This window comes from Tympanuchus pallidicinctus, unplaced genomic scaffold (genome assembly GCF_026119805.1).
Source record: "Tympanuchus pallidicinctus isolate F22 unplaced genomic scaffold, pur_lepc_1.0 scaffold16, whole genome shotgun sequence".
NCBI classification, from domain to species: domain Eukaryota; kingdom Metazoa; phylum Chordata; class Aves; order Galliformes; family Phasianidae; genus Tympanuchus; species Tympanuchus pallidicinctus.
In genome coordinates, this window is record NW_026294679.1 from 2,335,357 (window position 1) to 2,351,370 (window position 16,014).

Here is a 16,014-nt window from a genome sequence, read left to right on the forward strand (position 1 = left end):
CATGTTGGTCCTTGGGCGCTGTACTTAATTTTACTTGATGCTTTTACTCTCTAGTCAGGTAATAACTTTCTCTGAAGGTGCATGAGGGGCACTGACATTTCTAGCACATCTCTGCAAGTTAGCAGCCCTTCAGGAGGCTTTTACAACACTGCTGCCTCGGTCAAATATTGAGTTTCTGGATTGTGAATATGTCTGGGGGGAGGAGGAGAGAAAAGAAAGTTCTGAGGCTGAGCGTAAAGCCCAGGAAGAAAACAGATTATTTCTTTTGAGGGATGTGACTGCGAGACAGGGCTTATCAACAGAATTCCCAGTTCTCATGTGAAATATCTTGATAACCCTTGAAGTACAATCTTGCCATAAGCAGCTTTCCCTCTGGCAGCATGGGTGAGAAGAAATGACTGAGCAGGCAGCTAATCCCTTCCTTCTCCTGAGCCCCACCTGTTTACTGCTACAAGACTGGCTGAGCTCATCTCATCACGTACTTTGCAAGCGATCGGTTCCAAACAATTACACTTGCAATAGTTCAAAACGAGAAAACTTATCTCCTGTTGTGCTGGTGATCTGGGTTGAATGCTTAGGGGGCTTTGTTTGAAAGAGTACCAGAAGCAGCATTACATTTATTTTTGTTTAAAAAAAAAAAAAAAAGGAATATATTTTGAGATAAACATTTCTATCTTTTTCTGTTGGCGTTTTGCCTGTGGGGTGGTGACAATCCTAAGATTTGCACACCAAATCTTGCTTTACAAGACACAGCCCTGCACAGTCGCTCCTTACGCACCCATCTGAGCCCGGCCGAGAAGGAGTGCTGTCTGAGGAGATGGATGACACTGAGGCAACTGACAGCGGCCTTGAAGACGATGGCATCGTGAAAGACCTCACCATGGACCTTGGCCGACTGCCTCGTCTGTCATCTAGGCTGGAAGGCTACAACAAAGCAACACATGAGAGATGTGAGTTTACTTTTTAAGTCACAGTGAAGCTGACGTCTGGCTCCAAAAGCAACGCAGAAAGGTTCAATGGTTTTATTTCCACGTTATGTTCATTACGCATTATGCTTAACAACAAGGAGATCAATCCTATGGAAAATGCTAGATGAAGTTTTCTTCTGTTTTTGTTTTTCAAAATTAAACAAAATAAACAAAACAAAACCAAAACCCAACCACACCGGTAAGAGGAGCTTTGAGTCAGGAGAGCCAGTTGACAGAGTGACATCCAGGTGAAGAAGAAAATATATGGAAGGTTTATTTTTTTCACGCAGACAATTTCAGAGTTCTGAATATTTATACAAGCTTTGTTAGTCATTAATAACTGATATATGCATAAAATAATTGAACTCTTTCAGTCAACAAATACAAATCTCACGCTGTTTAATTACAGGTAGATTTTCCACCCTGTCAACTACTGGCAAATTGACATTGTACAGAGAAGACAGAAGCGATAAAGCTCCATCAATCCTGACAATTCTTACTGGTGGGCAGAGCGAAAATGAGGAAGATAACACCACCTGTGTATGAATTTCCAGTCATCTGTCTGGTGATGTAAATGTGTATTGCTGAAGTGACTGACATGCAAGTGTCATTAATGTCAATTACTTCTGTTCTCCTAGAGAATAAATGATTATTTGATCCTTTCCTCTACCTAAGTGTATTAAGGAAGAAGTGATCTAAAGGACTATTAATGGAGCAGCACGTAGAAGGACACTATAAAGGCTGGTAAGCTCCACATAAGATCTCAGTTGTCCTATTACAAAAAAAGTCATTGCTATAGAAAAAATGAAATCAATCTCTGAAGGAGACATTGTCAGTTCTTCCAGCAGATGAAGATAAAACTAAGTCCAGCAGTCTTCAGTGCACTGTTAGGACAGAGCTCTGCACTCAGACCTAGAACAACTCTAACCATTTGCTTCTTGGGTCCTGTTTATTCAAACTGATTCATACAACAGCATGCAAACTGTGTGGCTTTTGACAGCATCGTCAATTACTTTCTCAATTAGGAAGCTGTATGTTGGCTTTTGGCCTTCTTTCTCTATGGGTTACGCTCAAAAGTGAAACAACAAATCATTGGAAACACCACCAACTTCTATTCTCTGACTTAAAATGAAGCAGAAACTGAAAATCACTTGATGGAATGGCAAAAGCATCAACTCCAGCACCACTATACCCCCAAGAGGAGCAGCTATCTATTGCCTGCATTTAGGGTAGTGCCAGGTGTGTGAAAATCCAAGATGCAGGCTGCACATCCCTGCAGGCCTGTACGGCTCTGACATCTGGAAAGGAAGTAAATCACAGAATGGCTTGGGTTGGAAGGGACTTCATGAAGCTCCAACCCCCTGCTGCAGGCAGGGCCACCAACCTCCACATTTAACACCAGCCCAGGCTGCCCAGGGCCCCATCCAACCTGGCCTTGAACACCTCCAGGGATGGTTGGGGCATCACAGCCTCTCTGGGCAGCTGTTCCAGCACCTCACCAGTCTCTCTGTAAAGACCTTCCCCCCAACATCCAACCTAAATCATCCCTCCTTCAACTTGAAACCACTCCCCATGTCGTGCTGTTATCCATCCTTTCAAAGAATTGACTCCCCTCCTGTTTGTAGGCTCCCTTTAGGTACTAAAGGCTGCAATGAGGTCACCCGCAGCTGCATCAACACTACTTTTTTAATCAGTGAAAACAGAGTAATTCAAAGTTGCCTACAGTGTAGAGAAATGCCCAATCTGTTTGAAGCATGATGCTGGCAGCTGACTTACCACAGCTCGGACACCATACTGCTTCTCAACTTTGTCCTTCAGCTGCCTGAAGCAAGCCTCCATCCGCTCATGGAATGGCCTCAGTGCCTCCGTCACCTTCTCACCATGAATGCGGATGCCCTCTGCCAGGAATGGGATCTGCAAAGCACAACACACAGCCCTTAGTGCACAGAGTCCTTCCCACTGATGGTACAGGCAAAAGTCCCGCATTTGTTTTACGACGAGGGAAAGATCTTGTAGAATATCAGCAATAATGAAGCCACTGTCTATGAAACACAAGATAGTAAAAAAAAAAAAAAAACACAAAAAAACTAAGAAGTATGTTGTATCTGATTTCCTTTTCTCAGTTGTTACCTGCAGTCCTTCAGAATGAATATACCCATAGTTCTGCCCCATCCTCATATAGCAGAGCAGCAGCTGAATTCACCTGGCAGCACAATATTCCTATCAGGCCACATTCACAACCCCAATACCTGCTGCACTTTCAAATGGCAAACTGATGAATGACGACTTGCACACTGGGTTATTAAAACCCCTCCTTTCCCAGGTTCAAAGAATATAAAACCTTGAAGGAAAAAATATTTGTGTGCTTTCTTTAGTAAATGCTCTTCTAAAGCTGCAAACGAGCAGCATCCCTGGACAAGTATATATTGCAGAGTAATATTTATTAATAAATTATATAGTTTTATATACTGAAAGCTACGTTTCCCCTTAGAAAAAAACATATTTGATTTTCTTTGGGAACAAAACAGGAGAGGAAAAATTAAATCAGACTTTTTTTGTAACTGAAAATAATCATTTATATGCAAGACTTCTGTCACAAAATACCCATGCCAACACAGGTTTATATAATTAGTTCATAGTGCGGAGGTGTAGCTGACCTTTTAAAATGTTTTAAGAGAGACATCTTCATTCCCACAGCAATCCAGATATACCATTAGAGTTCTCTATCTGCAGCTTATGAAAAATATTTCCTCTTCCAGGTCCGCTCCAGCCCACACAGTGCTCTGACTCTGACTTAGGTATCCTCTGCAGCAACCAAGCTAAGAGGCTGCTTCTTAATAATTCATAATTAAATCATGATACTGATTAATAACAGACTTTTCTCGTAAGACTGAGCAGCAATCAGAACAAATAGCTTTATCAGTAAGGAGAATAATAAAGACAGACAAACTACAGATGAACAAACTCAAGAAACGTCACCAAGATGGCTCTCTGCTTGGGCACCACTTAAATGGACACCATTCCTTTTCCTAGAATACACCCAAGAGAAGTCCCAACACTGACAGCACTTTTCACTGCAGCTACTTTTATTGGTAGCTGCATGGAAAGTCACTCCATAGAATTTAAGTTACAACCTGGAAAACTTCTCTGCTCAAAATAAGTAAATGAATTTCAAGTCGTTCAGCGTCACCAGGCCCCATTCTGACCCTGCTGTTTTGAGAGGGTAAGTGGTCACGTTGTGCATTTATTTAAGGGAACCCACTGGCTTTTTGAATGGGGTCTGGTTTAGAAAATCAAATGGCCAAGATGAAGTCCAGACGGGGTGCGAGGCTCCGGCTCAGAGCTGATTCTTACGAGCATTAATGAGCCTGTCCTAGGGAACAGGCATCTCTGATTTAAAAAATGAAGGGATACGAAGCAGAGGATGTGGTTTTTGGCAGGGGAAAGGCCCAACCAAGATAAAACCTGTGGGTGCAGCCAGAGTGAGGGTGGTAAGCAGGGCTGCACCTCTGGTGTACAGCAGGCTGAGGAACACAAGCGCTGCACAGGGAATGGGCACAGGGAGGCACCAAGTGCTCAGAATCACTGAATTGCTCAAGTTGGAAAAGACTTTAAAGACCATCGAGTCCAACCACAACCTAACCATCCTACCCTCACTCAAACACAACCCACCACAACCCTTCACAAGCCTTGGCATGGAGGCTGAAAGGCACTGAGAAGAAAGAGGCTGTTACTCTGCAATGGAAGCAAACTTCCTCTGCTAGCTGCCAAATTCTTCCTCCTCATTTCTAACCACTGGCAAAGGGAAATCTTGTTACATGTCACTGAACTTGAAAGCTGCATGAACCTCTGCAGGATGCTGAGACAGAGGCAGGCTGCCATGCTGCTCGTCCTGTCCATTCATTTTCCTGCTGAGGAGTGAGCGGGGCTGCGTTACTTTTTATGGCTTCATTTCATAACATCCTAGAGGGTAACCTGAGCTTTTGAGAGGGGAAGGAAGCAGCAAAGGTCGCATTAAGTAACTGGACTGGAAAACAAGGAGGCAAATAAGAGGGGAAACCAGCTCAAAATCACATTTCTGCCACCAGGACCCATTTGTTAATTTGAAAATTGCACTGCAACTTAATATTAGTCCCCGATTTATTCATTTTTTATTCATTTTTTTTTTTCCCTTTAAAATCTTGATCTGCTGTCAAAAACTATGAACAAGGTACATGCATTTTAATTAACAGCTTAAAATCTCTCACCATCTGAAACGGTAATACAATCACAGAACGGCCTGGGTTGAAAAGGACCACAATGCTCATCTACTTCCAAACCCCTGCTATGTGCAGGGTCACCAACCAGCAGCCCAGGCTGCCCAGAGCCACATCCAGCCTGGCCTTGAAACACAAAGTGTGTTTGCAAAGTTCAGGCTGTGAATGCTACCATTTTATTTTATTTTTTTAGCAATGTAGAAGGAGTATCAAATCTTTATGACGTTGGTTTTTTATGCTGTAAATACAGCAGCTAAATGCCAAGTGACCAACATTAGTTATTCATGTCATTAACATAAGCAGCTTGAAATGATACAGTTACACGGGAACTAATTCTTCAAGGGAGAAAGGACTAAGATGGGTAAAAATGGACTTTGCTTTAGTAATGATATTTATATAAAAACACAGTGGAAAGAAACAATTATTTTAATTAAAATCATTACTGTGTAATTGAAATTTATGGGAATTGTAAGAGGACAGTGCACAAAATGCAAAGCACAACTGAGACAAAGGCAGAGGAAGGGACAGAAAAAATGAATTTAAACAGTCAGCTGATAATACAACTGTCAGACTATTTCATATACCCAGATTGATTTATAGAGCATAAAGAAAATCTCTGTGTGATTATAAAACTCCAAGAACCAACATTATTGAAAAATGAAAACTCATTTTGGCTTTCAATCACTGTCAAGCCATTGATGAAAACAAACCACTGCCTTCGTTTGGAATGTTTCCATAACAACTTGCTCATTAGACCAGCTCCCCTCCCCGCTGCCATCAAGTTATCATGTGTTCTGAACACTGACATTATGTTGGAAATATATTTAAGCCTTAGGATACACTGGATGTATACAAGACTCAGTGCTGACTTCCACTCAGAAATGACTGCACCTGTTCAGATAAATAAAACAGTTTCTTCTGATCACTTTGCTCCATCTTCCTGCCTCTTTTTTTTTTCAGAGCACTGATGGGATATTATGTACTTAAAACCAGAGTCTAATTAAAAAAGCACTGTGATTAGGTTCGATATATATTTTCAAATTGTAATGCTATTTGAACACACATCACCAAAGTGAATCTGTGCCGGAATTCATTTGAAGTAGTGCTATCAGAGGCAAAGGGAGAGAGCTGACATGAAGTCAGTCTTCTGGGATCAAATTATTTTCCTCTATAGAACTTAAAGCTCCTCAAATCTAATCTTCTGTAAAAGCTCAGAGAAAAATGAATAAATAAATATCTTTTTTTTCAGACCCAAAGAGTTGCTATTCAGTGATAGCTTTCTGGCCTTCAGAGGGAGTTTTCTCCTCTTTCTTTCTTTCCTTTTTAAAACTTTTTTTCTTTTTTAAATTCTCTATCTTTGCTTCTGTTACCTTTAAAACTGAATCCTATAGAAATGTAAATTATTGCCTTTATTAGAAAAATAAAATTGAATATAAAAAGGCAACTACGTACTTTGTTCTTCTAAGGGAAAAACAGTTCCAGTCGTATTGGTACTTTTTCTTGTTATCATAAAATTATCTTGAGACCTCTGAAAAGTGTTCAGCATATGACTTTGGAATAGAACTGGAATTGTTTCCTGTTTGTCTTGCAAAATATTCTTCAGTACATATAAATGCTGTTCTTTATGCAAGGAAGTTCCTGCTTTGTTTAAGGCATTGAACTGGAAATCTGCTGGTTCAGAATTATTAATCTGTGTGATCTTAGATTTCAATCATTCCTACTCTAATACACCACCAAGGAGATATCAGGTAATTTCACTCTATGATGTGGCATTAGTGAATCATGAATATTATCATATCTATATCTATCTATACATATCACATTATTGAGTATTATGTGAAGTTATACAGCAAATGAAGCGATGACTCCACTGTGTCCACATTAATTCTACTATTCTGCACATAAATCAGTTTTTTTATTCTCATATATAATATTCTGTGCTAAAATGTACAGGTACATGTTATGTACAGGTACATATTTACAAATATTTACAAACAGAAAACATCTTCTTGGAAGAAAGAAATGAACATGTGAAGAAATGCTGCAACAAAGCGTGTGCACAGGAGGAGGGACTCAGTATTAAACATTTAACCTGAATGTTTGCCAAAATGTTGTTAAAATCAGCCTTAGAAAGTTAAAATGCAAAGCTTAATTGCTAATAATGGCAACCAACGTGATTACAAAATCTTTCTTGTTTGAGCAACATGAGACATTTTCACTGTGTTATGGCTAAAAAAAAAAGTAAGAAAAAAAGAGGAAAAAAAAAAGAGGTTAATCATATTTGATCCTTGTGGGTTTGTCAAATGACAAATGATGTCAGATCCGAAAAGATGAGCTTCAGCTCAAACTCTAAGTCAGTTTTACATGACAAAGAAGCAGAGTAAATAGTTTGATGTCTGAATTTTCTCAACAGTGGCACTAAATTGCCTTCGTGTGGCCAACAGGACTTGGAATCCTTACCTGCCAAGCTATCAGGTCCTTCAGTTTTTCAATCTTGTCATGATCTTCCGGATGCTCATGCATATATCTTTCAGTAAAAAAAGCCTAGTCAAGAGAGAAAAACAAGGGAATCAACATCTACAGCCATGGAAAGATCACCTGCAGCAAAGATAAATGAGTCAACCCAAAAGTTCTGCAAAAGAGCAGCAGTAGCTAAAAACACAAGTGGAAAAACTAGGAAAACATGCATAATTTATTAAAGTTTTAAGATTGGTGCATCAATCCTTCACAATCAGCAAAGCGGGTGGATGAGCACATGGCAGACAAGAGCAAATCTCATGGGCAGCACCAAGAGGACTTCTGCTCGGCACAGCTCTGAAGCTGCTGCTTTGCAGTTCCCAGGACATAAGAACTTTTAGTTGATGAAATGCATGACAGTTACAGAAGGACAGGAATGGATGAAGCCACTGACGTGCCAACCAGCATGTATTTTCTCCATGTATGTTACAAAATACATGCTGCTTGTGTACGCCAGCAAAATATGATTGATGTTCAAAACATGAGCAAGAGAGTGATGGGGTTTACACACTTTCCCCTATCTTCTCACCTACAACTTTAAAAGCTAACGTTGTAACATGAAGTTAAGATTATTTAGATACATTTGCAACTGGTAAGCAGCTCAGAAAGTCTCTAGCACTTGATTAATCCTTAAAAAACTCATCTGAAAGCAATGGAGAAAATTGCAGCCAGTTATTTGGTCACTGAAGTTCACTCAGAAATTCCTGCTTCAGGTCTGATGTCCAAGCACATGAGAGCACACACTGAAAATGCCACCAATCTCACTTTGTAATTCTAGCAAGCAATTGCCTGCCCCATTCCTATGTAAGCACTCCTGAAGCCAAGCGTATCATCCTTCACTTCAAATTTATAAAGGACAAAAAATGCATCCACAAATATCAGAAAATCCTAACAAAGATACAGTTTTAAGCAATGTTCTCCAAAGCATTTGTTAGGGGAGGCTCACAAAGTGTCTCTACACACAAACACAGTACTAAAAGATGAGGTGCAGAGCTTCCAAGAGGTGAACTGCTGTAGGACAGCACAGTTTGATGTTACCTTCTCATAGTTGGTGAAACCTCCCATGACTGCAGGATCCACAATGCCGTTCAGTAGCATAGAGAGAGGGTTAATGGGTAGATTTGGATCATTTAAATGCTGTTGAATCATGTTATTGATCTTATCGTTTGTTAGCTGCATGGTTTCTATTGCATTTTCCAGTGGACTAATTTCAACCTAAAATAAAAACAAAAGGATGCTTTAATTAAGGAGCAGAGTTTTTAACCTGCCGTGGAGCTGGTTGTCCATCAAATCATTGCATTCAGAAGCACTCCCAGAAAGATATTTTAACAGATAGTTAACAAAAAGGCTGGCTTCAGACACTGACAGAATCATTAAGGCTGGAAAAGGCCACTAAGATCCTCCATGCCCACTAACCACATCCCCACTTAAATGTTTGGTGTCTATATACTGCACCGAATGCTATCTGTGGAGATACTGAGATAACTGATAAATGGTATCTGCAAAAAAATGTTGAATGCCTTTCGTTGCTGTAGTACAGATTACATCTCAAAGCACAACAGAGCAAAACATTTAGAAAGGCTCTGACAAGAATCATGGGAGGTTTGCAGAGGATTATGGAGAATATCACAGATTATGGATCAGTGAGTTTTAGCAGCACAAAGAATCCAGCTTAATGTAACAGTAAGAAAGAAATGATGACTTAATGTGGATTTTCTGATGAAAAACGTAATCCTAAGAAGCTCAAAAATGAAGAAGGTATTTTTGCAGTGATTATTTTGGTACGTATCCAAGGAAATGAAGTTTAACATGTTGAAGAGATGGCTTCTGTGCTATCTACAGTGCCTTTTCTCCACGGCGTTTCATTTTCTTCCTCCTATCTTAGATAATGAGTAAGAAATTTTCTTTTTCACATAGCTTCATTGAAGACAGATCTTCAGATGTCTTAATGGGGTGAATTAGCTCTTACACTGAGCAAAACTTTCTTGATTTTAATTGACTGATCTCCAACATTTATTGGTCAATGCATCTTTTTATTTATTGGTCACTGCATCTTTCAGCATGACAGCTGCTCATACTGAAAGAAGAAGTATTAAAATATTTAAAATGTTGCCAAAATAGGCCCATTTCATGACCGAGCTAAAAATGACTAATTAGCAGCAACCCACAGTGTAGGCAGTCCTTAATGGAAGCCTTAAGTCATAGCCTACTTACATTAAAATATATATGTGTGTGTATAGGAATAGAAAAGGAAGGTTAATCGAGGCCTACGAGGAAAATGCAAGTGTATATTTGATTACAGCCTGATTTACATAAATGCTACATAAACAAAGAAGCACTTCTACCTGGCTATCAGTTGCTAACCACGTTTCTGAGTAGCACTTATAATCAAATCTCTTTCCTTGTTACTCTTACACCTGCCATGTGATTACACCAAGGGTGTTGTAATTAGCATCTTTAGAGGTCTGCCTGGAAGGGCAGCAAGCTGGGTGCCTCTGCACAGCCATGGCCCAGAGCGGGCTGAAGCTGACCACCTCTCCAAGCTGAGGCTGCTATCAGCAACATTTGGATGGGGAAAATGAAGACCATATTCATTTGGAAGGAACATCGTGTGCTAAATTTAGGATTCTGTGGTTTTTATTAATGGGCTTACAACGAGGAAATAATTTGTTGATGAACCATTGCTTTCAAAGCTCTCGAATATCTACAGAAATTAGCACTCATTGAGCTGACTGACATTTTTTCTAACTTCTCTGTATCAGTAATCATGGCTTGCTTTCTCAGCCTGCCTTCTTCCCCTGCTCCCCTTTACATTTCAAATGCAGAGCTGCAGCTCCCATCCCACTTCTGTGTGCACTGGACCTTCCTGAGAGCTGTTTATTAAAAAATACACATATACTTGTGAACTTAGGTAGGTTGCTATCTCTGTGTGCTACACAATCTATTCATGGCAAACAAAAATGCTATACTCATACATTGCAACACTTTAAAAGTAAAACATAAAAATACACAGAATAATGTTTAGGCTTTTTAACTACATATAATTCAAAGTACAGTTTCTCACTCAGTGGCTGCCTCAGCAGTTTTTTTCCCTACAACTATTTGTGTCCAGCTAAACCAAATCAGATACAGAACAATGAATGCATACAATTAATTCCTTGTTGGCAGCCAACAAAAACAGTTTAGGTACCGAGTTCTCAGAAGTAATTAAAAAAAACCAAAAACCAAAAAACAACCACAAACAGATTAAAGGAAATTCTGCATGTTTCCATCGTTTGTGTAACACAACAAATTGCCTTTAATAAATGTCTTAGTTCCCCCTTAGCATCTCACCTCTTCCTTCAAAGATACGCTGGTTTGATCAATACAATATGAAATGTGCAAAGCTACTTTAATTCATTGCACTTAGTAAAACATCAATAATATTCATACCCATAACCCAGATGTAGCATTACAGGCATGTACATTCAGTGGTTGTGCTTCTAGCATTTCAGCTGACAGGAATCCTGAAGAAAGTCAATACCAATTTTGCAGCAGCTATGCCAGAGCTAGGTCAAAAGTCATCCCTCGCTGTCTTCCCATATATTATTAAGGCCCATTCTGGTATCATTTTCCAACTATGTGACTAATGTGATCCTTGCTTACAGCAAGCTTATAGAAGGTGCTCTCACAGGGTTTATGTGCATGCCTGTGACAAGCACAGCGTTCAAGGTGCATGTGCACAAAAGGCTTGCTATCAGGCTGCTCCTAACTCATAAGGAAAAGAGACTTCCATCAGATTTGCCAGCCTCTATGAACAACACTTTTTCCAAGGACAAAGACAAACACCGTCTTCCCTATCAGGATTATACTGAAAATACAAAATTTATTAAAAATTCAACCCGTTTTATTCAGATGCTTATGACTGTCAAACATCACATTCATATTCTGTTACTATAGATACCGTAGTAATTTTCTGCTTTACTTCTGATCATCTAAATACAACTGTCCAACATATCCTCAATGGAGCAATGAAAAAGGTTTTAATTAATCATATGCAAATTGTTCTTTTCCTTTAAAAATAAGCCTCACAAGAGAGAATTAAAAACTGCAGTAACAATGCTTTTATTGCTACTTAAAAATTACAGCTGCATAAGAATAATTTAATATTTAAGGCACTTAATGGATACGTCTTATCTGAACAGTCTAAATGGTAGAACAGAGGAATGCCTATTTTTGAGCTGCTTGGTGAGGTTGCTAGGGTGTATTTTAGCCAACTACAGAAATGAAACAAAAACAATCTTTAAGTGCAAATGCTAAGAACAGAAGTAATGCAGACACACAGAAAGAACTCAATTCATGGCGTATTTTGAATCAATCACAATAAGAATACCAAAATGCCCTTTTCCAAAATTCAGACTGGTTTCTTTGTGTAGCAGGGTTCCCCTGCAACACCTCGGTTCCCTCTTCATTTGGGGCCTGTGGCTTAAGCCACAGGCTGTAATGGCTCACCTGCTGAAAGATGGAAATGCTTTATAGAAGTACTTCAAGTACTTTATCAGATCTTGCCCTAAAGGTCTGGAAGGTTCAGCATGCACTACCTTGTATCAGGAGTGGAAATCATTACTTTAGTCACCCCTAGTCAATAATCAGCATCCTCTGCAAGCAGGTTCCCCTTGTCTTAGGATAGCAGATACAGTCACACTGATTGCTCGTTCACAGAAGCACAGTCACACAAATATAAATGCTCCCTGGCTGTATAAAAGCCCCCTTCTCTTATGTAACCTCAATAAAACCAAACCGAACTCACCATGAAAACTGATTTGACTTCAAACCACCTCAGAATCCCTGGTAATTTGTATGCTGTCACATAGATGGTTCTCTCGATCCACATATTCTGCAAAGAAAACGTACACATCACGTTACCAGATTGAGAGCTGTTCTCTTAAGAAAGACTTACAACATTATCATCAGGCAAAAGACCTGCAATCTGACAGACATTACAAAGCCAGAGGGAAATTTCAGATAGAATCTGTGTGGGGAGATGGAAAAGTGATGATTTAAACCTGTGGTCACTTTGGCACAGTGACACTGATATACTTTCATGAGAGAAAAGAATGCTCTCCTTCCAACAGGGGAGCACTGTGTTGGAAGACACAGATGTTTGACCAAAGTGACGTTCTCCTACGTACCTTCTGGGGCTTTCATGGACCATCCTTCACCAAACCACATCACTTGGATGTGAGGAAAGTGCAGCAGAGAGACAGCATCCCCACAAAGGCTGTGTCCTCTCCGTCCTGGAGGCTTTCAGGAGCCACCAGGGTAAAGCCCTGGGCACCTGGGCCTGACCTTGGAGCTGACCAAAACACCTCTTGATCTGATTTGTTACAACTGGAAAAAGTGGTAGTTCCTCTTATTTATTATGGGGCTTCTTAAAAATCTGAACTATTTACTCCATCTTCCATTAACAGAAGAGCTTTCAAAGTGAGTTCAATATACTTGATTTTTTATGTATACTCATATTGTAAGCAGTGGAACTGAGGTCTGGCATCACAGTTCCATAAAAAGAGGGTTTCTGACTCAGCTAAATCCACTTAGGTTACCAAATTAATGATTTTTGAAAGAAAAGCCAGTGAAAGAGGCCAGGGACACTGAAGAAGTCTCTCGATGAATGCTCAGTCTGTAGGAAACCAAGTGCTTGGCATTTATTAATGAAAGGATTACATTAGAGCCTGCAACTTAAAGAGAACCAAGTTCTTTCCTTAAAATAATAAGTTAATGCATCATTTCTTAAATTCTGCTACTGCTACTTCACTACTAACTACACCTACTGGTACTGTGAATAAATTGGTGACCATAAAAATGGACAATCAAATTGATGTAGCCTGTTCTAAACATTGTGATGAATATAAGCTGTGCTCAAAGGGAGTTTTATTGACCATTAGCTGAAACATATGGTTTTCTTTAAAAAAAAAAAATTGCCCTGCTGCAAAAAAATTGTTTTCAGAAGATGCCCCAGAAGGATTTTCGTAGCACGGTACGCTGTGGCAAGATATAGCTATTTTTTTCAGCTGTAACAGTGTTAAATTTCTGTCTCAAACTAGTTTTTAACAATCATATCGTATCACAGAATCACAGAATGGCTTGGGTTGGAAGGAACCTCAACGATTATCTATCTCCAACCCCCTGCCACATGCAGGGCCACCAACCTCCTCATTTCATAGCAGCCCAGGCAGCCCAGGGCCCCATCCAACCTGGCTTTGAACACCTCCAGGGATGGATGGGGCATCACAGACTCTCTGGGCAGCTGTTCCAGCACCTCACCACTCTCATTGTAAAGACCTTCCCCCTGACATCCAACCTAAATCCTCCCTCTTTCAACTTCAAACCATTTCCCCTTGTCCTGCTGTTATCTGACCTTTCAAAGAGTTGACTCCCCTCCTGTTTGTAGGCTCCCTTTTGGCACTGAAGTCTGCAATGAAGTCACCCCACAGTCTTCTTTTCTCCAGGCTGACCAACCCAGCTCCCTCAACCTGTCTTCGTAACAAACTAAACACAACTCTGTCTATTTTTTTCTGCTGGTATAAAACGAGATGCTTTTTTACGAATTGAACTTCTATGAAAAATAATCAAATTTGAGCTCTCAATATATGGTCAAGTAAACGAATCACAACAAATACTTCAGATTATCAAAATGCAGGGGAATAAACAAGAAAAATGCTCAAATTAGGTTTTTCTTTTACCGCAAATTCGTTGTCTGGGTTTTTCTCTCCCTTTCGAACGGGCCGTGAGTACTCAAACCGCTGGACTTCATTCACTCTATAGAAGCTGAAAAAGGGGAAGAGCACAATCAAAATCAGTTGGTATCTGTTTAGGATTTGCTGCTTAACACTACTAGAAAAAAGCTTATGTGTAAGTATCAAATATTTATGGTATATCACTGTTATCCTGTGAGTTTGACAGAATCTGACCTAATATGAAGAATATCAATGAAATGTGCTTGTATCCCTACACTCCTTGGCTCTGTATATGTTCAAAATACAACCAGAAGAATCATAGAGTTGCTCAGGTTGGAAAAGACCTCAAAAACCATCAAGTCCAACCGCAAACTCGCCATACTACCCTAACTAACAACCCTCTGGTAAATCACGTCCCTGAGCACCACATCCAAATGGTTTTTAAACACATCCAGGGATGGTGACTCAACCACCTCCCTGGGGAGCCTATTCCAGTGCTTGAAAACAAGTCTTAGTGCTAAGAAAGAAGACTGATTAACTTGGCAAAACCATCAAAACTCACCTCACGATTTGTTCTGACACCGGCTTGTGGAATTTGGGTGGCAAATCAAGCTTTGGCTTCACAGTAAAGCACTGGATATCTGAAAGCACGGGTTAAGAACTGAAAAGACAATCTCCAATCTGCAGCACAGGTAGTTCAACAGGAACACGGTGAACGAACAAGATTAACACGGTGCACCAACGAAGGCAAAAGTGCAGCAGCTTGCTGCCAGCAAACACCTCTCTGCACTCTCTGCCCTGCAATCCAAGGATACACTGGCCAGAGGAGTTTTTGATCTCGTCACCCGGTGGAGACGTTGTCTTCATTTTCTCTGCATTGGGAAACTGCGTTAACAGCCTGGCTTCGAAGTCCTCGCGCCGCTCGTACTCTTTTCCCCGGTAAATGAAGACTTTGTTCTGGAAACAAATAGAGAGGTGAAGTCCCCATACCAGTAATGAACTGGGATCTCAGAAGCGTTGACTCCAATGATGGCCAGAGAGACGCTTTAACACTGGGGTGTAATCAATAGATTACAAATATTTTACATCCACTCAAGAAAGCACAGGTGTCTCTCCATAACTCTGTCTTGGTATTCAGATCCCCAAGCACAGGCTTATTTTTAGGTTTATGTACAATGGACAATGTACAAACACATGATTTCAAGGAGCTATACAACAGACACACCCTGAAAACTTATTAAGACAAATAACGTCCATCAAATCCAAAACCTCCCTCTGTCATCCTTCTCATCCACCTTCCATAGTTAATGGTGGAATGGACGTAAATAACTGAACTAGGCTTTTCCCATGAGTACATTTACTAAAGGGTATTAATGTCAGCAAGCAAGAATGGCAGAGGAAAGCACAGAGACAAAAGAATGCCATTTTAGCAGTAAATGACTCTGTCAAGAAGACTGTGGGTGCTACCAGTGATCATGCATCGCTGTGAGCAACTGCACAGGACACACAAAATTTCACTGGTGGCACTGGGTTCCTTTGCAAAGTTATCCAGCTCTT

The 16,014-nt window shown here is 40.2% G+C and overlaps 1 protein-coding gene across 2 annotated transcripts in view; it reads right to left on the reverse strand.

The window, feature by feature from the left end:
• Positions 1 to 16,014, reverse strand: part of DOCK1 (dedicator of cytokinesis 1) — a 273,286-nt gene that overhangs the window by 23,160 nt on the left and 234,112 nt on the right. For both annotated transcript variants that reach the window (XM_052677007.1, XM_052677006.1), the window contains exons 41-48: positions 15,273 to 15,414; positions 15,020 to 15,098; positions 14,464 to 14,548; positions 12,531 to 12,617; positions 8,780 to 8,956; positions 7,685 to 7,768; positions 2,745 to 2,882; positions 779 to 924 (exon numbers count right to left, since the gene is read on the reverse strand). In XM_052677007.1, the coding sequence (XP_052532967.1) occupies positions 779 to 924; positions 2,745 to 2,882; positions 7,685 to 7,768; positions 8,780 to 8,956; positions 12,531 to 12,617; positions 14,464 to 14,548; positions 15,020 to 15,098; positions 15,273 to 15,414 (938 nt within the window). The remainder of the gene's footprint in view (positions 1 to 778; positions 925 to 2,744; positions 2,883 to 7,684; positions 7,769 to 8,779; positions 8,957 to 12,530; positions 12,618 to 14,463; positions 14,549 to 15,019; positions 15,099 to 15,272; positions 15,415 to 16,014) is intronic.